General features: G+C 34.8%; 1 protein-coding gene across 1 annotated transcript in view; it reads left to right on the top strand.

The window, feature by feature from the left end:
* The window catches only part of LOC149404255 (cellulose synthase-like protein G3), a 34285-nt gene that overhangs the window by 4260 nt on the left and 3795 nt on the right, over positions 1-26230 (top strand). Inside the window, exons 2-3 of the mRNA XM_089602687.1 lie at positions 11428-11577; positions 11713-11838. Coding sequence (XP_089458813.1) covers positions 11428-11577; positions 11713-11838 — 276 coding nt within the window. The remainder of the gene's footprint in view (positions 1-11427; positions 11578-11712; positions 11839-26230) is intronic.

The raw sequence follows: 26230 nt of genomic DNA, 5'->3' as shown, positions 1-26230 counted from the left end.
TACTAATTTTGATTCTGATATTTATATGTGAACTTCATTTTACCCTTATTCATTTACGTCTTATATCTGTAATTTATTGTAAAATAAATAAATAAAAATGCAACGATCTCATAAATCTGAAATATCGTGAAGAACATATACAGAGCAAACGATAAAAATCGACATTCAAAAATCATCAAATCACTAATTCCAGCATGAAATCCAAGAATCAAAGTTGCAATTTGAGATATATGAATTTTATTAATCTATTTTGATTTAGATCGAATTCAAAACGGATGATTATGAGTTGTTTAAAAAAAATTATATATGGAACTATAATGCGCGAATGAATAAGGGTAAAATGATTTTTATATATAAATATCAGATAGTCAATATTCATGTAAAGTCAATAAAAAGAAGATATATGGCACAATTATCTATTTTAGTGTATGATTTTGTCATTTTAATTAAACAGAAGGTACAAACTGTACATTTTTGAAAACCAAATGTTAAATTCGATATTTTACTTAAACACAAAATATATATTTATATTTATATATATTCATCATTTTCTCTTTTCTTAAAAATTAGAAACTACATGATGTGGGATAAAAATAGAATCAAATTAAATGTCATTATTGTAATGATGTGTCAAAGTTAAAGTTGGACGACTTGTTAAACACTGAAATTGCTTTTACATTGCCTTAGTGTTTTTTTTGTGTTGACTGAAAATAAGACCAATGAATAATAAAGTATCGATATCGATACCGAAGTTCTGATTTTACTGATATATCAACTACCGATTGATATATCGATTGGTATCTTATAAAAATATACATACCGTATCGATAATCTATTGGTATTGAAGATTTAGGGATTCGGAAAAAAATAGGAAGTCTGAATAATGAATTGCATAGAAAAGAAATACAATAGTCTGGGTATATATAACCCTAATACAACAAAAAGGGAAATAATCCTAAATATAATAATAATAATGACTAATATATATATATATATATATATATATATATATGCTAATATCCCCCTCAAACTCATGATGCTACAACAATAAGCGTTGTGAGAGTTTGTCAATTAAGAAGCGGAAACGCGAAGTGGAGTGAGCCTTCGTGAATAAATCGGCAATCTGAAGAGAAGAGGGAACATATGGCAATGTGATCGTACCAAGCTGTAGATGATAGCGGGTGTAACGACAATCAATCTGAATATGTTTTGTTCGCTCATGAAACTCCGAGTTATGATCAATCTAAATGGAACTCTGATTATCACAGTTTAACGGTGTAAGATGATGAAGAGTGACACTCGGATCATCAAGTAACCAACATAACCAAACAATCTCACATGTTGTCGCAGCCATAGCGCGATACTCAGCTTCAGTGGAAGAGCGAGAAATAACATCCTGCTTCTTGCTCTTCCAAGAGATGAGTGAATCTCCAAGGACAGAATCCAGTGGTGGACTTGCGATCCGTAAGATCACCAGCCCAATCGGCATCAGAGTAAGCGCACGACTCTAATGAAGACGAGGAGGGAAACAATAGACTCTAAAACTGAGTACCATGAAGATACGTTAGAATGCGCAGAACGGCAACCCTATGAACTGTGGTAGGAGCAGTTACAAAATGACTGACAATATGAATAGCATGCGCAATATCAGGACGAGTAACCGTGAGATAAACCAAACTTCCAACCACCGTGCGGTATAGACTGAGATCGCGCAGAGGAGACCCGCCAGATGGAGAGTAGCGATCATTGGTTTCAAGAGGAGTATCAACGATCCTGTTGTCAGTGAGACGAGCGCACTCAAAGAGATCTGATATATACTTTGATTGAGATAAAAGGTAGCCCTTCGGAGAAAAAGCCACCTCTATACCCACAAAGTAACACAACGAACCCAGATCTTTCATAGCAAAGCACCGAGCCAAGTCAGACTTCAACGATTCAATCCTATTATAATCATCGTCGGTAATAATCATGTCATCAACATACAAAGACAAGAGGATACGACATGTACTTGTATGCTTGACGAACAAAGCGTTATCGTGTTGACTAGGAATGAAACCAAGGGATGTGATCACAGTGGAGAACTTCTCAAACCAAGCTCAGGGAGCTTGTTTGAGACCATAAAGAGCTTTGAGCAGCTTGCACACATGACCGAGCTGATGCGCGATACCATGAGGGGGTGTCATGTAGACCTCCTCGTGAAGATCACCATACGAGAATGCATTCTTCACATCCATCTAAGATATTTGTTAACGATATACGGAAGCCACAACGATCAGAGAGCGGATCGTCGTCATCTTTGGGACTGGTGCAAAAGTCTCTTCATAATCCATACCATACTCCTGAGAATAGCCTTTCGCAACAAGACGGGCTTTGTATCGCTCCATGGACCCATCTGATTTGGTCTTGATCTTATAGACCCAATGAGAACCGATGGCCCGCTTTCCTGACGGCAACGGTACGAAGTCCCAACTGTGAGTTTGATGTAGAGCGGTAAGTGTTGGTGATTAATGCACCTTAAATAACCAATTAAATGCGGAAAAGAATAATTACGCTCACAAGAGCTAATTATTAACATGGTTATTAAGCAAGATCTAGATTACTTAATTAATTAATCATAAGAAACTTCATCAAGCAACCATATCAGATAAAAGACGAGTTTAATAAAACTTACAGTTTTTGGCTTACGAACCGAAATCTTTCACAATAAGTCTTTGTCTTTAACGTACAAGCCTCCACACGATCAGATTTGGAACTCCTCCTTCAAGGACTCGATATGTGATGACACCAAAGTCTTTCGAAACCTAATCTTCGAGGAAGATAAGACAAAAGAGTGGGCTTCGTTATATCTCACTAGAACTAGAAACGGGGTGTTCCGATCTTTCTCTCTTATTTCTAAGAATGGAATTGAAGCAATTCCGAGGGGAAGAAGAAGCAAGAAGCTCACGCTACAAGGGAGAAGGTGTGGGCGTTTTTAGCTGTTTGACTAAGTTTAATTTTGCTTCACATCAGCCATCTATTCATAGCAGTTTAAAGGTATCTTTATAGAATAATTCAGAATATTCTAAAAAATATTATTTCCTTTTTATTGTGTTCACACTAGTGGATTAAATCTCAGCCCTTGGATCTCACTAATTGAATCCTATTTTTCCTCTCATCCATCATATCAATATCTAGGATTTTATTTTATACAACAGTATAAAATATTTTCTGTTGAGAAAATCTAGGAAATTACATTCTTCTAAATATCCTCCTAATATTTAGCCTAAATATTAAGAGAGAATATAGGAAAATATATCTCTTATTTATTCTCCTTTATTTTAGGAACAGAAAAACAGAAAAAATACTGGTTACCACACCAGTGCAAAAAGACATCCAACACCGTAGGGGTGTATGCGATTTTTTTTGTTTTTCAAGGCCCAATAGATTTAAGCCCACTAAACACTTATTTACTTGTCAACCAATAAATAATAACTTTATTTATTTTATTTAGCAATAAATAAACAGCTTTACTATAAATATTTATTTAATTTTCAAAATACCTTTTTTGGAATTTAATGCTGTCAATCACTATTACAGCAAGTGAGATTATAATAATAATACATACTATTATATTAACATTCTTATCCGCCTTTATCGAAGCCGAATCGGGGACGATGGACCTAGTAGTAGAAGCTTAACAAATCCAATAAAAAAGATGAAAAAAGTCATTTATCTTTTTCGATCGATTCGTCTAATCTTAGTCAATACTCCACCGTGTAAGCTAAGATTGAACTCTCCTTTAATAATAGAATTATATTTACTCATCGTAACGAGTGTCCACTGATTTAGTCAGTACATGATCATGACCCTCCAAATTCTGTCCGTATCGAGATAGGTCAATTTGTTCTGTTATACATTTCTCGTTACATATAAACCCTAAGCATCGTTGCTTCCCTAGTGAAAGATTCAACCGAATGTAAGCAAACTTTGGAAGTGTGCACAATTAATCGGTTATGGAATTAACCCTTAGGTGAGAGAACATTAACATTCTTTCAGGAAGGCTGAATTCCGTATCTGTAAACCACTTTCTTCTATAATCATGTCCCGAGTTCCCAAAACATCCATTTATTCAACCTTGGAAGTGTGCACAATCAATCGGTTCTGGAATCAACCTTTAGGTGAGAGAACATTAACCTTCTTTCAAGAAGGCTGAATTCCGTATCTGTAAATCACTTTATTCTACAATCATGTCCCGAGTTCCCAAAACATCCATTTATTCAACCTTCGTTGGCCTTTAACGTGATGAATCAAAGAACCCGATAACACGACCTAGAAGTCCATAATCACTTCAGGATTAAGATCAAGCGTCATTGTGACCATCACTATGACCCTGACTAGTGTGTCGTAATGGTCTTTAAAGGACACATCTTCATGCAAAGTCTGTCCGGGTCGTACACTTACCACAAGTGCAGAATGCTCTCACCAAGTGATCAACCTTCACGTGTGTTCCACATATATGACTTTAGATAAGGCTTTCCAGGCACATATCAGTCATCGACCAAGTTTTAGTTCACCGCCCGATCTCGGATGCCCAGCACGCGATTCAGTTTGATACGGAGACTATGGATGATAGTTGTTATTGATTCTGAATGTTATCAGACCTCAACTCACTAATCATATGATCTAATAAAGTAACTTCTTATCTTATTTAGTAATCATCATCTTCTAGTGGGCAATATTCCTAACAGTAAGTCCCTCAGCCATAACAGTCTACCAAAGAGGGTCAACAACAGCCTCTCTATAGGACAAAGGCTCAGACAAAGAGTGAAGAGACACGAGAAAGGAAACAAAAGAGGTAGAGTATGAAGAACAGGAAAAATCGGGAAGTTTAGTGGATTTACGAGGACGAGTGGACTGACGCAGAGGAGGATGATCCGCAATCTCAAGTAATGGCTTAGCAGTCGTAGCAGAAGGGCTCGGAGGCATGTGTGTCTCAGAAACCAAAGTATCAGTGTGTCAATATCAAAAGGATCAATGAAAATAAGATCATTCTGAGTCATGTTATGAGAACTAGCGGGAACAATGAAGAAATGAATATGCTCTAAAAACACAACATGACGAGAGACATACAATTTCTTACTATTCGAATCAAAACAACGATATCCCTTTTGACCAACACCATATCCCAAAAAGAGACACAAAGCAGACTTAGGAGATAATTTATTGTGCTTGACGTGAGGTCGAAGCACGAAACAAGTGGAACAAAAAAACACGCAAAAAAGCATAATCAGGGACATTTCCAAACAACTTTTCAACTACACCTTTTTGTTGAGGTGTGTCAGTACATGAGGTTTGACGGATGGCCCCATTGGGAGGAAGTACCTAGAAAAAATCGTTAGAAATATATTCACCCATAAATCACAACGAAAGCATTTAATGACAGCAGAATATTGTGTTTTTACGAGAGCTCTAAAATCACGATAAATGCTAAAAAAAGTAGATCTACGCCTCATTAAATAAACCCAAGTGTAACGAGTGAAATCATCAACAAATGAAACGTAGTATCTAGAACCACCCTTAGTAGACACGGGAGCAGGTCCCCACACATCAGAATGCACAAGATCAAACAGAGCAAGAGATGACGAAACACTTTTATGAAAAGGTAAAGATGAAAATTTTGCAAGTTTACAACTACTGTAATCAGATATATCTTGGGAGTTCAAATTTCCTAAAACTCCCGTAGAAACAAAAATAAAACACAAAGGAGATGCTGAAACATGACCCAAACGAGAATACCACAAATAAAAGTTAGAGGACGAATGACTCAAACGAAAACAAGATAAATCCACACTAGAGGCAGCCACATCCGTTACTTTAAGTTCATCCAAGACATAAAGTCACATCTGCTTACGGCCTGTCCCAATCACCATCTGAGATCGCGGATCCTGAACACAATAAGATGAAGAAGAAAAAGTGACTACGAAACCAGAATCGGTCAAGTGACTAATATACACAAGATTTAAAGTAAGATTATGAATATAGTAAACATCAGGAATGAAAATATGAGATATAACAACAGAACCAGAACCCTTTGATGGCATAGGGGTGCCATCAACAGTAATAATGAGTATGGACGAGTGAGGGGACAAAGACACAAAATATGAAAAATAAGGGGACATATGATTGGAGGCACCCAAATCAATTATCCAAATAGAGGATTGTATACCTGGGACCGACGATGAGGACAAATCTTTAGAGGAAGAAGCTGACATGGAATGAGGCTGAGAGGCAAGGAACTACTAGAACTGCTCAAACATGTACGGGTCCACAGATGGGGCAGCAACGTCGTTGGTGGGCGGAGGTGCACACGGAGGTGTCGGACGAGGTGCCCACAGAGCTGGTGCACGACGTGCCCATGGAGTTGTCGGGTGGGGTGCCCATGAAGACGTCGGCCGAGACTGAGGCTGGGGTGGGCGTTGTTGCTGCTTCTGTTGATGCTGTTGTGCTCTGTCCCTACCTAACTTCGGACTCTGAGCCTTCCAATGTCCCTTCTCTTTACAGAAGACACATTTATCCAGAGGGATTGATGACCTGGACGTACTACCAGTAGGAGAACGGTACGAGGCAGCAATGACAGCAGGCATCACGGGTGATGGACTCTCCTTGTCAATCTTGGACTTGAGACGAACCTCTTCGGTCAGCAGCTCATTGACCACAGAATCGACAGAAGGAAGATGAATGCGGTGAAGAATTGCACCAGCAATCCCTCAAAGTCGTCACGAAGGGCCATCAGGAATTGAACCAATCGCTGCTCTTCACGCCCAGAGATGTAAGCCGCCACTGCCTTCAATTCAGCCGACTCAGTCAATGCCAACTGATCCCACAACGAGGACATGGCAGAATAGAACTCAGAACTCTTGAATACTCAAACCGTTTTACCGAAGCGCACGAATATCCATCTCCAACTAATACTGTTTGGGAAAATAGACTGAGTATAGAGTCTCTGCAGATGCCCCCAGACCTCTTTCGCAGTCTCGTACTTCGCCAATTGAGCACCGATCGACCGGGTAACGTAACTCCACATCGATTTTCCACGCAAAAAATTCCTCATAACGTAACTCCATTAATATGAGTAATTTTTTCCATCCAGTTGAACACCAATCGCCTGAAGAGAATCATCTCTACGATCCGCCATATCAAAAAACACAAATCCAAACACTCCAAAGACGAAATCCAAACAGACAGAAAGAAACCCCCAAATCGAAATCCAAAAACGAAATCAACAACGCATCCAAACAGCACCAAAACGACGAACATGACAATCACTCAAACAATTACGACATCCACAAATCAAGAAAAGGTGACGAAAATACAAACGATACGGACGAAAAACGTAGCTCGACTCGCCAGAAAAATGTAGGGATTAACTTTCTTCAATCAATTAACAAAAGCCATGAGTGGAGAAGATGGCTCTGACACTATGATGATTTAGGGATTCAGAGAAAAAGAGAAAATTTGAATAATGAATTGCATAGAAAAGAAATACAATGGTGTGAGTATATATAACCATAATACACCAAAAATGGAAATAAAGAAAAAATAAAATAATCCTAAAAATAATAATAATAATAATTAATATATATATATATATATATGTTAATAGGTATATCGTTGATGTATTGCTTACCGACGGATATACCGATTATTATCTTATAAAACAATATAACTATAAATATGTTGTATATTTATTTTTTAAAATGTATATCATATATACCAACGTATCTAATAAATATACATAGATATATGTATTTTTATATATATAAACAAATATATATATATATATATATATATAAAGGAAAAAAAAACAAAAAACAAAGAAGTATCTACAATGAAAATTGTATATCCATGTGCACAAATTTTTTTTGTCATTTATATATGCCAAAAAATAAAAATATCGTATGTATAAATGAAAATTTAAATGCAATTGTGCATGTAATATTAATTTTAAACATAACTCAGCTATCATTATAAAAGTGTAATTTATTTTAGTTAAAAAATAAAAATAAATAACAATAGTATATCGATATTTAGCAAGAGCTTTTTTATTTTGATATAAAGATGCCGTCGCAGCCGTCCGTATTTTAAACTTTCAATAAGACAAAAGAGCACGAGATCCTATAATATCTGATTTTGGTTACCTTTCCCGAAATTGAATCGTGTTGTTCCTTTCGAGGAACTGGACCTCATTAATTCGACTTTGAGTTGTATACCTCACCGTGAGGTATACAACTCAAAGTCGAATTAATTTGTTCCCTAGAGCCTAATATATATATAGTAAAGTGCGTTGTACTTTAATTCGGTGTAGTGTGATCCGTACGTAACCGTGAGGACCTCACGGTTACGTACGGATCACACTACACCGAATTAAAGTACAACGCACTTTACTATATATATATTAGGCTCTAGGGAACAAATTAATAATTTTTGAGACAAGGAAGTACAGTTAAATTCCACTCCTAGATTATATAAATCAATACTGTAAAGTTTTGGAATTGATTATTTATATTTATTAATCATATTTTACGATGCAACAAACTAATAACATTAAAAAAAAAATCATGTGGCTATTTAGACATTTTAAAATTTGAGTTTAATAAAATAGTCTAATTTTTCAAAATTAAGATAAAATAACCAAAATTTTCAAACTCCAAAAAATACTATTGCGCGACGTTCGCTCTGCATCTTCTTTTTCGTATGACATAAGTCTATCGACTTTGACCCCGTCGAGATTGCCATAACCTCAGCTTCTCCCTCGATTTTTCCTGTGAGTATCTCCGCCGCTCTACTTCGCTGCGACCTCCTTCCACGCTTCGTCTCGCCGGACTTTGATGTGAAGGTCAAAGCTCTTCGCGAGATAAAAAATCGAATCATCGGTAACCGAATGAAGAAGCTTGTGTTCATCAACCTCGATCTCGTCTCCGCCGTCGTCGGAGTCTTCACCGTCGTCGGTCGCGACTCCTCCATCTCCTCATCATTCAACGGAAGCTTTATGCCTCATCTTCTTCTCTGACGCGAAACTCTAATTTTTAGCTGGAATCATCGTGAGTGGGCTAGGACTTGGCAGTGTCCGGGCTTGGCGGTCTCTAGATCGTTGCCGTCGATCTTTGTGCCCAATATCTTCATCGATCGTCATCACCACCACCACCACCATCACTGTCTTCGTTTTTTTTCTAGTTCATCGAAGAGTGCATTTAAATTTTTGAATACATTATTATAATTTGACACTTTGTTGATTTCTCGTTGCATATGACTAGACTTCAAACATTTGTTGCTAGTTTAGGTGGAGGATTAAATATTTTAAAGGGACGATTAAAATTTTTGAACCTATTTGGTATATAAAGAAACTCTAATAGATAAAAAAAAATTAGACACTTAGATTAATTAAGAGTATATTAATATTTTTACATTATAAGTGGCTAGAATACACCAACTTATGAAACTTTGACTATTTTGCTAAATACTTAACTTGAATTGGTTACTTTATAAAATAAATCTTTAAAAATATAAAAATGCGAACTATCTTGAGTTTTTTTTTATGTTAATCTTACGTATTGACGTAACGATCCTTGATGACATAGACATTAATTTAGATTACTATTGAGAATATTAAAAGATTGAGTTTCAATAAATGCTAAATGAGATGTTCACCATTTTTCTTGTCAGTTCTCCTCGGTTTGTTCCTTCTGTATAAAACAATTTAAAATGCAAAGCAGTAAAATTCTACAAGTAAAATTATTTTGTCTTCATTTATCTTCTTTTTCCTTCCAAAAAGCATATACTCTTATTTAATTTCATTATTTCTTCTTCCTCTTGTTGGCTTGTTCAACTTATTACTAAGTTTTTCTTTATATTGGAATTGTGTCTTATTATTTTTTTAGAACGAAAATTATGTATTATTGATAATTTTAGAAAGCGGATACAAAATTCAATGTGGAGATATATTTCAACATTACAATGTTGATACTGTTTTTTTTTTTTTTTTTTTTTTTTTTTTTTTTTTTTTTTTTTTATAAAAAGAACATGAAATAATCTAAAAGACAACTAATCTTTTGAGAAAAAAAATAGTAACAACGATGTCTAAAAGCATCAGACGTGATTGCTCACTGCCTTCCGAAGAAGAGAACTATTTATTCACTGGCACTGCTTTGATTTTAAAGGTGATAAGAAGTACATATGTTTAGACAACCAACCAGATTATCTTCGTATTATGATACCAAAAAATTAAAAACATAATACATGCGAGGAAGAAAGAGAAAATTACATCGAATGTAGTAGCAATATATTTTGGATTAAAAAGTAAAGAGCATGCATCGAACAATAAATTAAAGTTCTTTTCTTTGTCATGCTTTCAAACAAAATTAGTTGGTTGGTTCTCTATTCTCATATTAGATTCTGATTAGAAGCGTGAGTCTAACTCACACTAAAAAAATTAGCTCAAAACTGAATAGATGGCACAAATTTATAAAGAGTATACTGCTCATATATTTAGCCGACCGATGTAAGACATTTTAATAATTCTAAAAAACCTAAATGAATGATACTATTGCTGATGTTGATCATATATATATATATATATATATATATATATATATATATATATATATATATATATATTTATGTAGAATAATTGGTGTTTTATAAGTTTGAATTCGAGAATGTTTATAATATGTTATTACACAAAATCAAACATTTTTTTTTAAATGCTTATGTGATTTTTCTTGATTTTATTAAGTCTAGTCGGGGGCTTTTTTTTTTTTTTTTTTTTTTTAATGTGCTACTCGTTTCTTTAAAAGATAGTGAATTGGACTAAATAATATTAAAAAAAATGAAGATAATAAATGAAGTTAGAGAAAATTATTCATTAAAAAAATGAATAATAACTCCGATGATATATGCCATGTAACAGATATAATAATTCGCAGGCTGAATAGCTGTGGCATAGCTAGATATTGGATATACCATAATTCGCAGGCTGTAGCATCCCTCTACTTGATGGAACTTTCTGAAATTTACGGCAACAACAACCAGCACATTATCTTTTTATGAAGTAGCTAGTATAAAAAATGTTTCAAATAATAAATGACATTAAATTTTTTTTTTCCTTTTTGAAAAACCAAAACTGTTGCTTAGATAGACCAGCTCGAATCCCTCTTAAAATAAGATATTTTCATATGAAGTAGCCACAGCTAACAAAAAGTATATATTAAGTTATATTTGTCTTTTTTGGAAAATCAAAGGGACAAAACGGATCAATCTTAATTATTAAACTTCGTGTATACAAACTAGTGTTGAAGTGATCTAATTAGTGTTGAATTTTTCGGTGTAGAAAGGAAACCTGTTATTTTCATGTGGCTAATTTAATCTAAGAACTGATTTATGTATCCGTAGAGCTTGTACAAAAACATGAAAGTAAAGATAGAGAACGTGGTGAAGAGAGGAATAGTCGACGATGTGTACATCAGTGGTGATAAGGAGAGGCGGGCGTTCAGCAAATGGACGAATGGATTTACACGGCAAGATCATCCAACGGTCATCCAGGTTTCATATGATCATCTATCACATGCATCATTAATTCTCCACGTTAATGTCTCATTACATAATTAATACAACATATACATATATATTAAATATTAATGTTGGAGTTTCCATTGATACAACAATTATTATTCTTAGGTAATCTTGGATAATAGCGAAGATAAGGATGTCATGGGTCATGTCATGCCCAACCTCATATACGTCTCTAGAGAGAAAAGAAAGTCTACAATTCACCATTTTAAAGCTGGTGCCTTGAATGCCCTAGTAAGTGCAGTACTTCTTATTAAACATATTTTAATTTTGTTCGCTGAATTGAATTTAAGATTTGAAATCGCAATCTATGCAATAACATACTTGTCAATAATGTTTTCCTAATTTTTCTGGCATATATAGTGTTACACATAAAATTAGCAAGGTCAAGAACGTGCTCGGACTCTTGTACTCGGACCCTTGTGCTCGGACCCATGTGGTCGGACCCTCCGAGCATGTGGTCAGACCCTCGTCGGAAGACTAAGAAAATGTGGCCATATCATTATTTAAAACCACCTGAGAACGCGTACTCGATGGTTACTCTAATAAAAATAACTACCAAGCGGTTATGCATGATAACCACCCACTCACAAGGATAATGGGGAAGTTACAAAGTAACTTCTAGATCATGGGTTTGAACTCCCCATTATCTCCAAACTCAACTCTATAAAAGGGAGGCGAATCAACAAAGAAAAGGGGAGAGATGAGTATACGCCGGAAATCTCACCTATCCAAAAGCACCCTCATCCACATTCTTGAACTACGTCATGACCTGATCCCGCAAACGCGGGTACGTAGGCAGCTCATCAAGAGCACGGTCACCCCTGCTCTCTTGTACTAGATTCGTCTGTATATAGAGAAAATCCTACCTGGAACCTATGTGTGGTCGGGGCTCCCTACTCGGACCCTAGTGTTCCTCGCAGGACAATCGTTGTACCATTTTTGTATGTCAACATTTTGGCGCTAGAAGGAGTGGATATCGTTGAGATTAAAGGCAAGTACGTTTTGAACATCGTAGACCGTGTTTAGATCAACATCTCTTCGTGAAAAATCATCGAGAACATTAGGGTCCGTCGAAACATTGTCTCTCCGTCGAAAACGACAAAAAATGGTTTCTAGCACGTCTAGATGCTTGGATGACTAGAAAAAACAAAAAATGCCTAACACGCACCGAAAGGCTGGAAGGCTTTAATATAGCATAATTTAAGGGCATCTGGCACATTAAAATGGCTAGATGGCCATAACATCAAAACACATGCAACTTATAAAAATAAGGAGCATGGATATGGATGTCGAGAAGAGGGTCCGAGCACATGCTCTAACCCACGAAAAACGCATAAAAAGGTACTATTTTAAATATATTTTCATTAATTTACAATAGTCTAGATATATGTTTCTATAACTTGTACGTATGGACGGGATAGATCTCGCTAAATGAAATTTCAAGTTTGTTCTCGGCCTCGGTACCTTCTACTCGGCTCGGTATGAGAACAACATTAAAGAAATTTTCAAAAGTCATAGTCTTTGCTCATAAGTTAAGAGCAAAAAGACATTAATAAAATTTCAAGTTTGTTCTCGGCCTCGGTACATTCTACTCGGCTCGGTATGAGAACAAAATAAAAGAAAGTTTCTAAAATAATAGTCGTTGCTCATAAGTTAAGAGCAAAAAGAAATTTCAAGTTTGTTCTCGGCCTCGGTACCTTCTACTCGGCTCGGTATGAGAACAAAATAAAAAGAAATTTTCTAAAATCATAGTCTTTGCTCATAAGTTAAGAGCAAAAAGACATTAATAAAATTTCAAGTTTGTTCTCGGCCTCGGTACCTTCTACTCGGCTCGGTAAGAGAACAAAATAAAAAGAAATTTTCTAAAATCATAGTCTTTGCTCATAAGTTAAGAGCAAAAAGACATTAATAAAATTACAAGTTTGTTCTCGGCCTCGATACCTTCTACTCGGTCTCGGTACCTTCTACTCGGCTCGGTATGAGAACAAAATAAAAAGAAATTTTTCTAAAATCATAGTCTTTGCTCATAAGTTAAGAGCAAAAAGACATTAATAAAATTTCAAGTTTGTTCTCGGCCTCGGTACCTTCAACTCGGCCTCGGTACCTTCTACTCGGCTCGGTATAAGAACAAAATAAAAAGAAATTTCAAGTTTGTTCTCGGCCTCGGTACCTTCTACTCGGCTCGGTATGAGAACAACATAAAAGAAATTTCCTAAAATCTCAGTCTTTGCTCATAAGTCAAGAGCACGGACCTAAATGAAATTTCATAAAAATAATAAGTGTTAACTCAAAAAGTATGAGCATACACGAATGAAATTTCGGGTAAGAACCGCAACGAGTCACTCTCGATACGATTCACTCTCGATAAAAGCAAAATGACACCGTTAACAAAAATATTTGTTTTAAAAGATTCAAGCGAATCTCTTCTCGGCCTAAAGTTGAGGAAGAAAATAAAACGTTCTATAATGAACAAAAGTACTTCTCGGGCCGAATCCGAGGAATGAATAAGGTAAAAATGAACACAGTTGAGTTGCAGCGAAATCAAACTGAAATAGTTCCTTACCATTTTTACTAAAATACTAAGAAACTGGAAGGCTACTGTTACGGGATTATTTTGTCTAAGCCGAGTAGGCTGGTCGGAATCCCGAGAAGACGCAAGGAATCCAGCACCGAGCTCAGGAAAAATAGGCCTGAGAGCTCACTATTGAGAAGGAACGACCTGTTCATAAGTTAAGAACGAGCCCTATCAATCAGAACTTCGAAGAGAAGAGAAGATAATAGGTCAAAGACTAGTCAAAACAAATCAAACACGTGTAAATTCCAAAACAAAACACTCGATGAAATAACCACCCATTACGCACAATTCAGGGAACGGTTACTTAATATCTATCAAGGATGTAGGACTGATCACCCTACATAACTGACCATTACACATAAGTGAAATTTCAAGTTTGTTCTCGGAGGCATGAGAACAACATAGAAGAAATTTCATAAAATGTAGTCTTTGCTCATAAGTCAAGAGCAAAAAGACTTAAATGAAATTTCATAAAAATAATAAGTGTTAGCTCAAGGGTATGAGCACACACGAATGAAATTTCAAGTTTGTTCTCGGAGACATGAGAACAACATAGAAGAAATTTCATAAAATGTAGTCTTTGCTCATAAGTCAAGAGCAAAAAGACTTAAATGAAATTTCATAAAATTAATAAGTGTTAGCTCAAAGGGTATGAGCACACACGAATGAAATTTCAAGTTTGTTCTCGGAGGCATGAGAACAACATAGAAGAAATTTCATAAAATGTAGTCTTTGCTCATAAGTCAAGAGCAAAAAGACTTAAATGAAATTTCATAAAAATAATAAGTGTTAGTTCAAAGAGTATGAGCACACATAAATGAAATTTCAAGTTTGTTCTCGGAGGCATGAGAACAACATAGAAGAAATTTCATAAAATGTAGTCTTTGCTCATAAGTCAAGAGCAAAAAGACTTAAATGAAATTTCATAAAAATAATAAGTGTTAGCTCAAGGGTATGAGCACACACGAATGAAATTTCAAGTTTGTTCTCGGAGGCATGAGAACAACATAGAAGAAATTTCATAAAATGTAGTCTTTGCTCATAAGTCAAGAGCAAAAAGACTTAAATGAAATTTCATAAAATTAATAAGTGTTAGCTCAAAGGGTATGAGCACACACGAATGAAATTTCAAGTTTGTTCTCGGAGGCATGAGAACAACATAGAAGAAATTTCATAAAATGTAGTCTTTGCTCATAAGTCAAGAGCAAAAAGACTTAAATGAAATTTCATAAAAATAATAAGTGTTAGCTCAAAGGGTATGAGCACACATAAATGAAATTTCAAGTTTGTTCTCGGAGGCATGAGAACAACATAGAAGAAATTTAATAAAATATAGTCTTTGCTCATAAGTCAAGAGCAAAAAGACTTAAATGAAATTTCATAAAAATAATAAGTGTTAGCTCAAGGGTATGAGCACACACGAATGAAATTTCAAGTTTGTTCTCGGAGGCATGAGAACAACATAGAAGAAATTTCATAAAATGTAGTCTTTGCTCATAAGTCAAGAGCAAAAAGACTTAAATGAAATTTCATAAAAATAATAAGTGTTAGCTCAAAGGGTATGAGCACACACGAATGAAATTTCAAGTTTGTTCTCGGAGGCATGAGAACAACATAGAAGAAATTTCAAAAAATGTAGTCTTTACTCATAAGTCAAGAGCAAAAAGACTTAAATGAAATTTCATAAAAAAGTGTTAGCTCAAAGGGTATGAGCACACACGAATGAAATTTCAAGTTTGTTCTCGGAGGCATGAGAACAACATAGATGAAATTTCATAAAATGTAGTCTTTGCTCATAAGTCAAGAGCATAAAGACTTAAAATGAAATTTCATAAAAATAATAAGTGTTAGCTCAAAGGGTATGAGCACACACGAATGAAATTTCAAGTTTGTTCTCGGAGGTATGAGAACAACATAGAAGAAATTTCATAAAATGTAGTCTTTGCTCATAAGTCAAGAGCAAAAAGACTTAAATGAAATTTCATAAAAATAATAAGTGTTAGCTCAAAGGGTATGAGCACACATAAATGAAATTTCAAGTTTGTTCTCGGAGGCATGAGAACAACATAGAAGAAATTTCATAAAATGTAGTCTTTTCTCATAAGTCAAGAGCAAAAAGACTTAAATGAAATTTCATAAAAATAATAAGTGTTAGTTCAAAGGGTATGAGCACACATAAATGAACATTCAAGTTTGTTCTCGGAGGCATGAGAACAACATAGAAGAAATTTCATAAAATGTAGTCTTTGCTCATAAGTCAAGAGCAAAAAGACTTAAATGAAATTTCATAAAAATAATAAGTGTTAGCTCAAGGGTATGAGCACACACGAATGAAATTTCAAGTTTGTTCTCGGAGGCATGAGAACAACATAGAAGAAATTTCATAAAATGTAGTCTTTGCTCATAAGTCAAGAGCAAAAAGACTTAAATGAAATTTCATAAAATTAATAAGTGTTAGCTCAAAGGGTATGAGCACACACGAATGAAATTTCAAGTTTGTTCTCGGAGGCATGAGAACAACATAGAAGAAATTTCATAAAATGTAGTCTTTGCTCATAAGTCAAGAGCAAAAAGACTTAAATGAAATTTCATAAAAATAATAAGTGTTAGCTCAAAGGGTATGAGCACACATAAATGAAATTTCAAGTTTGTTCTCGGAGGCATGAGAACAACATAGAAGAAATTTAATAAAATATAGTCTTTGCTCATAAGTCAAGAGCAAAAAGACTTAAATGAAATTTCATAAAAATAATAAGTGTTAGCTCAAGGGTATGAGCACACACGAATGAAATTTCAAGTTTGTTCTCGGAGGCATGAGAACAACATAGAAGAAATTTCATAAAATGTAGTCTTTGCTCATAAGTCAAGAGCAAAAAGACTTAAATGAAATTTCATAAAAATAATAAGTGTTAGCTCAAAGGGTATGAGCACACACGAATGAAATTTCAAGTTTGTTCTCGGAGGCATGAGAACAACATAGAAGAAATTTCAAAAAATGTAGTCTTTACTCATAAGTCAAGAGCAAAAAGACTTAAATGAAATTTCATAAAAAAGTGTTAGCTCAAAGGGTATGAGCACACACGAATGAAATTTCAAGTTTGTTCTCGGAGGCATGAGAACAACATAGAAGAAATTTCATAAAATGTAGTCTTTGCTCATAAGTCAAGAGCATAAAGACTTAAAATGAAATTTCATAAAAATAATAAGTGTTAGCTCAAAGGGTATGAGCACACACGAATGAAATTTCAAGTTTGTTCTCGGAGGTATGAGAACAACATAGAAGAAATTTCATAAAATGTAGTCTTTGCTCATAAGTCAAGAGCAAAAAGACTTAAATGAAATTTCATAAAAATAATAAGTGTTAGCTCAAAGGGTATGAGCACACATAAATGAAATTTCAAGTTTGTTCTCGGAGGCATGAGAACAACATAGAAGAAATTTCATAAAATGTAGTCTTTTCTCATAAGTCAAGAGCAAAAAGACTTAAATGAAATTTCATAAAAATAATAAGTGTTAGTTCAAAGGGTATGAGCACACATAAATGAACTTTCAAGTTTGTTCTCGGAGGCATGAGAACAACATAGAAGAAATTTCATAAAATGTAGTCTTTGCTCATAAGTCAAGAGCAAAAAGACTTAAATGAAATTTCATAAAAATAATAAGTGTTAGCTCAAAGGGTATGAGCACACACGAATGAAATTTCAAGTTTGTTCTCGGAGGCATGAGAACAACATAGAAGAAATTTCAAAAAATGTAGTCTTTACTCATAAGTCAAGAGCAAAAAGACTTAAATGAAATTTCATAAAAAAGTGTTAGCTCAAAGGGTATGAGCACACACGAATGAAATTTCAAGTTTGTTCTCGGAGGCATGAGAACAACATAGAAGAAATTTCATAAAATGTAGTCTTTGCTCATAAGTCAAGAGCATAAAGACTTAAAATGAAATTTCATAAAAATAATAAGTGTTAGCTCAAAGGGTATGAGCACATACGAATGAAATTTCAAGTTTGTTCTCGGAGGTATGAGAACAACATAGAAGAAATTTCATAAAATGTAGTCTTTGCTCATAAGTCAAGAGCAAAAAGACTTAAATGAAATTTCATAAAAATAATAAGTGTTAGCTCAAAGGGTATGAGCACACATAAATGAAATTTCAAGTTTGTTCTCGGAGGCATGAGAACAACATAGAAGAAATTTCATAAAATGTAGTCTTTTCTCATAAGTCAAGAGCAAAAAGACTTAAATGAAATTTCATAAAATTAATAAGTGTTAGCTCAAAAGGTATGAGCACACATAAATGAAATTTCAAGTTTGTTCTCGGAGGCATGAGAACAACATAGAAGAAATTTCATAAAATGTAGTCTTTGCTCATAAGTCAAGAGCATAAAGACTTAAAATGAAATTTCATAAAAATAATAAGTGTTAGCTCAAAGGGTATGAGCACACACGAATGAAATTTCAAGTTTGTTCTCGGAGGTATGAGAACAACATAGAAGAAATTTCATAAAATGTAGTCTTTGCTCCTAAGTCAAGAGCAAAAAGACTTAAATGAAATTTCATAATAATAATAAGTGTTAGCTCAAAGGGTATGAGCACACACGAATGAAATTTCAAGTTTGTTCTCGGAGGTATGAGAACGATATAGAAAAAATTTCATAAGATGTAGTCAGAGGTATGAGAACAATATAAAAGAAATTCATAAAGACACCTCAATCGAATCTCGGCTTTTAAGCCGACAAATAATCAACCTCGGAACATCACGAGGAATAATCCAAGAAAAGCATTCCATGAATAATTAAATCGAGGATTGTTCAATATAGTTACTTATTATTTTTACCAAAATAATAAGAAACTGGAAGGCTGATGTTACACATAAAATTAGCAAGGTCAAGAACGTGCTCGGACCCTTGTACTCGGACCCTTGTGCTCGGACCCATGTGGTCGGACCCTCCGAGCATGTGGTCAGACCCTCGTCGGATGACTAAGAAAATGTGGTCATATCATTATTTAAAACCACCTGAGAATGCGTACTCGATGGTTACTCTAATAAAAATAACTACCAAGCGGTTATGCATGATAACCACCCACTCACAAGGATAATGGGGAAGTTACAAAGTAACTTCTAGATCATGGGTTTGAACTCCCCATTATCTCCAAACTCAACTCTATAAAAGGGAGGCGAATCAACAAAGAAAAGGGGAGAGATGAGTATACGCCGGAAATCTCACCTATCCAAAAGCACCCTCATCCACATTTTTGAACTACGTCATGACCTGATCCCGCAAACGCGGGTACGTAGGCAGCTCATCAAGAGCACGGTCACCCCTGCTCTCTTGTACTAGATTCGTCTGTATATAGAGAAAATCCTACCTGGAACCTATGTGTGGTCGGGGCTCCCTACTCGGACCCTAGTGTTCCTCGCAGGACAATTGTTGTACCGTTTTTGTATGTCAACATATAGTAAATGAAAAGAAAACTTTCAATTGTAATTCGGTTGGTTTGAATTAGGAAAACATAATTTGTAATCTCTAGAATGTCTTGTTTCGATCATAAAAAGAATTTTGTTCGATAAGAAAGACACTTTAAACGGAAATTATAATTTGGGCTGCACCAAATTTGAGTGAGAAATAGACTCTTATAGTTTGAGGAGTATATATACGGGTTAGGGCCGGCCCTGACCTAAGACGGACAAGGCTTGTGACTTGAGCCCCCAATTGGGTCGGGCCTCCAAAAAAATTATTTTATACTTTTTGCCTATTTTTAAGAAAATTTACATTTTTTTACCTTAAAAATTTACACTTTTGGCCCATTTTCTAAAAAATTTACATTTTTTCCCCTGAAAATTTAAATTTTTAGTAGTATTATAAGGCCCCAAAATATTGAATCGCCTAGAGTTTCCGGTGAGTTTGGGCCGGCCCTGTATATACCTCTTCATGTTTTCTAGATTTACTATATTATTATTATTTTAGTGCAGAAAGTTTTGATAGGTAGTGAAAAGAGCAATGCAAGAATTATGGAGTATAGAGTAGCATATCGGACAATGAGTTGGGTTGGGTGTTGAAGTTCATGGGAAAGTGGGTGATCCGATAGGAGGGTAAAGCAACCTTAACTCGGTATAGTGCTCCAAACTTACGTAGGAGAATGGTTTATCAAGAACATAAGGATAAAGTAAACTTTTAGACGTGATACAACTTGCATTTGTTCTCTTAGCATACACAACTTTAGACGCGACACGCATCACACATATTGATCTGTGTCTAAAAAGAAATAAACGTGACAAGTCACGTCTGTTTGTAAAGATGCGACAAACAAGCATGACTACTGGAGGACACAATTATAAACTCCCACCGAATGGCGGGAGAAGAAACAAATCCGTGAAGTCTTCTGCGTGTTTTATCTTCTCCTGTGATTAGACGGGTCTAGTCGCATTTGTACATATTTTTTCCAATTAGGTAAAAAAGATTTAAAATGAAAAATTTCAAAAAAATAATTCAAATTAAATACGAGAGTATAAGCTACATATACTATACAAACGTACAAAATATGATGGTTCGATAAATACAATAACTTATATAAAAGTCATATGGATTAAGTGAAATCACGGCTCAGAAAATAGGTATATGATTTTGTCTCCAAGCTCTCCTAATGCTCGTTCTCTTGGTCCTCGCTCTCGTCCCTCTGATCCCTTGTGGTACTTGTTAACGCGTCAGTTCGGAAAAAGTAAAAAAAAAACACGTGTGGAACGGAACCCGAGACAAAACCACGAATATGATGCAATCAACCACCTCGCCCAGTCATCATGTTGGGCTAGGCCCTTGACTCAATTAATCCTAGATCGGCTATCCTATTAGATTGGGCCCTTGATGCATTGATGCAATCAATGTTGGTGGTTCACTCGATTAAACGACACCAGAAAACAACCATGATGCAGCGGAAGCAATGAAATTACGCTAGCAAGAGCTAATTAAAACATGGTTATTTATACAAGATCTAGATCTACGTTATTTAATGAGAGCAAGCAATATGTCAAGCAACCGATGAGAAAGACGAGTTTAAGAAAACGTACAGTTTTTTGCTCACGAACCGAAAGCTTTCACAATCCATCTTTGTCTTGAACGTACAAGCCTCCACACGATCAGATCTGGAACTCTTCCTTCAAGGACTCTTCCTTAAAGCTTTCTCTCTTATTTATAAGAATGGAATTGAAGAGCCTCCGAGGGGAGGGAGATGAAGCAAAAGTCGGCACACCCTAGGCATAGGAGGCCACAAAATTTGTGATCAAATTAGGTTAAAATTTGTGATCAAATTAGGTTAAAATTTGCTTCTCATCAGCCCTCTATTTATAGCAGTTCAAAATGTATCTTATAGAATATTCCAGAATATTCTAGAAAATATTATTTCTTTTTATTGTGTTCATACTAGTGGATTAAATCTCAACCCTTGGATCTCAACAAGTGAATCCTATTTTTCCTCTCATCCATCAGATCAGTATCTAGGATTTTATTTTCTACAACATTATAAAATATTTGTTGTTGAGAAAATTTTGGAAAATATATCCTCCTAAATATTCTCCTAATATTTAGCCTAATATACTAAATATTAGGAGAGAATATAGAACAATCATATTTCTTATATTTTCTCCTTTAATTTAGGAACAGAAAAACAGAAAAAATACTGGTTCTACAACCAGTACAACAATCACCTATACCAAGGTAGGGAGGCCCAAAGTTTTGCTTTTTCAAGGCCCAATAGCTTTAAACTCATTTAAAACACATATTTATTTGTCCAACAATAAATATAAAGTTTATTTACTTGATCTAGCAACAAATAAACATCATTGCCATACATATTTATTGAATTCCCAAAATACCATTTTTGGAATTAATGCTGTCAATCACTATTACAGCAAGTGAGATTATAATAAAAAAAACAGATTTATATCAACGTTCTTATCCGCCTTTATCGAAGGCGCATCGGGGACGATTGACCTAGTAGTAGAAGCTTAACAATCTCGATAAAAGACAAAATATTCCTTTATATTTTCAAATCGAAGTGTCTAGCCTCTTTCAATGCTCCACCGTGTAATCTAAGACGGAACTCTTCTTTAATACTAGAATTATATTTACGCATCGTAATGAGTGTCCACTGATTTAGTCAGTACGTGATTATGACCCTCCAGATTCTGCCCGTATCGAGATAGGTCAATTTGTTCCGTTATACCTTTCTCGTCCCATATAAGCCCTAAGCATCGTTGCTTCCCCAGTGAATGATTCAATCGAACGTAAGACAACTTCGGAAGTGTGCACAATCAATCGGTTCTGGAATCAACCCTTAGGTGAGAGAACATTTACCTTCTTTCAGGAAGGCTGTATTCCGTATCTGTAAAACACTTTCTTCGACAATCATATCCCGACTTCAGCTTCTTACTAGCCTTTAACGTGGTGAGTCAAAGAAGCCAATAACATGATCTAGAAGTCCATGATTACTTCAGGATATTAGATCAAGCGTCATTGTGACCATCATAAGCGGCCTCGGCTAGTGCATCGTAATGGTCATTAAATGACGCATCTATCCAAACTAAAGCATGTCCAGGTCTTACACCTTTTGCAAGTGTATAATGCTCCCACTGAGTGATCAACCCTCACTCATGTTCCACATATATAACTTTAGATAAGGCTTTCCAGGCGCATATCAGTCATCGACCAAGTTTTAGTTCACCGTCCGATCTCGGATGCCCAACATGCAATTCAGTTTGATACGGAGACTATGGATGATAGTTGTTATTGATTCTAAATGTTATCAGACCTCCACCCACTAATCATATGATGCTAATAATGTAACTTCTTATCTTATTTAGTAATAATAATCTTCTACTGGGTAATATTCCTAACAATCAACATCCCTGGCCGACCATCCTATAGGGTTAGGCCCTTGACGCATCCAACACTTTTTTCGGGCCAGCCAACTGACCTGTTGGGTCCCGAGCCTCGGTTAGCCTCTTGCCGGGCCAGCCAACTCATCTGCCAAGTTGGGAGCCTCGGCCCCTTGTCGGACCGACCAACTCATCTGCTGGGCCGAAATCGAGCCAAGGCGCCTAGAAATGATTTGTAACCCATTTTCTCGGCTCCAACACCCAAAATGTGTCCCATAACTCATCCAAATACACCCAACACTCTAAGAACTCTATAAAACCTCTTTTCTTCACCTCATAAGGAAATAGCACAATTTTACACTAAAATTCTACACAAATTCCCTCTCATCCATTTCACTATACAAAAACACAATTTTCAAGAGCATCACATCATCTCTCTCTTTTCCATCACCTCAAGAGCACCGTATTCTTCTCCCATCACATCAATAGTACCACATATGTTTTTCCATCACCTTAAACCCATATCTCTTACCTTTTACCATATTTCTCTACACCTTACTCTCATCACCACAAAAAAATCCATATTTTTACCACATTTCTCTCAAAAGAACCACAAAAACAACAAAGAAAAGTTGTATTTCTCTACATCTTACTCTCAACATCATTTTCTCACATATTCACTCATATACATTTGTAGGCTCTACAAGATGCTATATTATTAGCCTTCTCAAGGTGTTTAGGAGTTTGTTGAAACCATATTCTCAAAATCCTCAAAATCCTCATCTTATAAAGAGGAAAATCCAATTATTTTCCTATTTCATTACGTGACTTAGGAAAAAAAAAAGAGCAAGAATGAGTGAAGCCAGTCAATCCCAAGGAAGGAAGTCACTGGCAGGTTCGTCGCCACCTAATATCACTCTTCTAAAGCTCCTTGGAGGTTTTGACTGTTAGGTTTGTCCCCATCCCCCTTGATCTCTTCGTGTTCAAAAAATAAGTTCATATCATACTTGAACAATCGCTCTGATACCAATTATTGAGATAAGATGGTATCAGACACGAATAATCGATCCGATACCAGTTGTTGAGAAATTACTTCGTATGGGTTAATTACGGCTCCCATGTATCGAACACGAACGATTGTTTTGATACTTCTTATTGAGTGACGAATCTCTTAACCCTAAAATATGTTTACAAATGCAGAATAGAAGAATATACGAACAATTGCTAATCCTTAACGTAAACAATAATTACCAAGATACTCATACTTATCCAACAACAACATATCTAGTAATAATCAAGCAATGGTTTGTCATAAAGAATGATCGTTGATTTATTTTTGGAAAAACATTTGAAAATAAAATTAACTTTGAAAAAGTTTAGGTCAAAATCCCTTTGATCTTATTTTAATTAAAAAACTATGCTTTATTTATTATTTTAAATAAATCTCATCATAGGCTATTGGACACATACAATTTGTTCCAAGGGGTTAGGCTCAATACAATTGGCCTATAAGATAAAATAAAATTTCATAAGAAAAATAATTAAATTTTAAATCTTTATGAAGTAGGCCCAATGAGTCTCGCAAGCCCGACCCGCGTGAGGTTTGGCCAAGTGAACATCACATCCCCATTTAAGTGTGGGCCTTAAGCTCTCTTTCAATTGAAATACACTTTTAAGCCTAAAAAAGTTTGTTACCCACTTTTCAGAAAACCAATTTTAAAAATTTAATTGCTTGAAAAAGCATTCCGGAAATAAACAAAAATAAAATCTTATGAATATGGTTATAACCTAGTAGGATTTCGTTGTAACCATAATTATATTCTTTGAATAATTTATTTTAAAAATTCAAATCTTTTATGTTAGAAAAACCTTTTATTTTAAAAACAATATTTTCTTTAGAATAGAATTTTAAAAAAATCAAATCAAATTTATTTGTTACCCTTTAAACTAGGATTTAAAACCATAAAATAAATGAAATAAGATCTTTGGTTAATAAACGATGAAACTAAATAAAATATTCTCATAGCCAATTATAGAATATTATGAACATACTACATATTTCATCAAACCAATGAATCTAGGTTTTAGAACGAATCATAAATTATTACGAACATGTTCTTGAATAATTTTAACTTTGAATAAAATGATGAATGATCAAACATATCTTATAATATTTTGATAAATGCTTTAAAAACGAAAATTATGATTCTTGAGTCAAATGGTAAACTACGAGAATTTAACTTATGTTTTATACCAATTTCGGGGAAATAAGGTGATATTAGACATACATAATCGCTCTAATGCCAGTTGGTGGGTAAATTACTTCCATAAAGGGTTAGTTACGATTTACATGTATTGAACACGAACGATCTGTTCGATACTTCATATTGGGTAAATTACTTCTATAAAAGGTTAGATATGGTTCCCGTGTATTGAACACGAACCATCGTTTCGATACTTCGTTTTGGATAACCAATCTTTTAACCCTAGGATATGATTACAAATGCGAAATAGAAGAAAATGCGAACAATCGCTAATCTTTAAGGTAAATAATAATTACCAGTATGCCTAAAATTATTCAACAACAACTGATCTAATATTTGGGCAAACACAATACCATAAGAGGACATCAGATTACATACCTTTCGGTTCAGCTACATATCCTCATTTTCATATCGTCGATTCCTCTATTGCTCAGGTTGATCAATACCGTAATCTTTCAAGATGTAATCTCCGGAAGGATAAAGACCAATATGTGGGCTAAATATTCACTCACTAATTATTCCAACAATGTGTCGGAAAAATTCTTTCTTTCTTTGGGAAGTGCTATGGACGAATTTCTCGATTCCGGTAGAGAGAAAAATTCGACCACACCAAGTGAAAACCCTATGTTGGACGTTTTTTTCACTTACCTCAAGTCCCATATTTATAGCTTTCAACTTTATCCAAATAAAGTATGCATTTTTCTGATTTGATTTATATTATTCTATTTAATATGAGATATTTATTCTATGAATAGAACAAAGAAATTAAATATCTCCAAAATACTTTAATAAATAAAATATTCGGATCATGTATAATATTTATTTATTTATCATATTACAATATATTATAATGTATAATTTTTTGGTTCTTGATCCATTTGGTTATCAATTTAACAAATTTTCGGTTAAATC

Source organism: Urtica dioica, chromosome 2, assembly GCF_054948205.1.
Source record: "Urtica dioica subsp. dioica isolate 48M chromosome 2, U.dioica_male_clone48M_v1_H2, whole genome shotgun sequence".
NCBI lineage: Eukaryota > Viridiplantae > Streptophyta > Magnoliopsida > Rosales > Urticaceae > Urtica > Urtica dioica.
The sequence above is the reverse complement of the archived record's forward strand: the minus strand, read 5'-3'. Positions and strand labels throughout refer to the sequence as shown.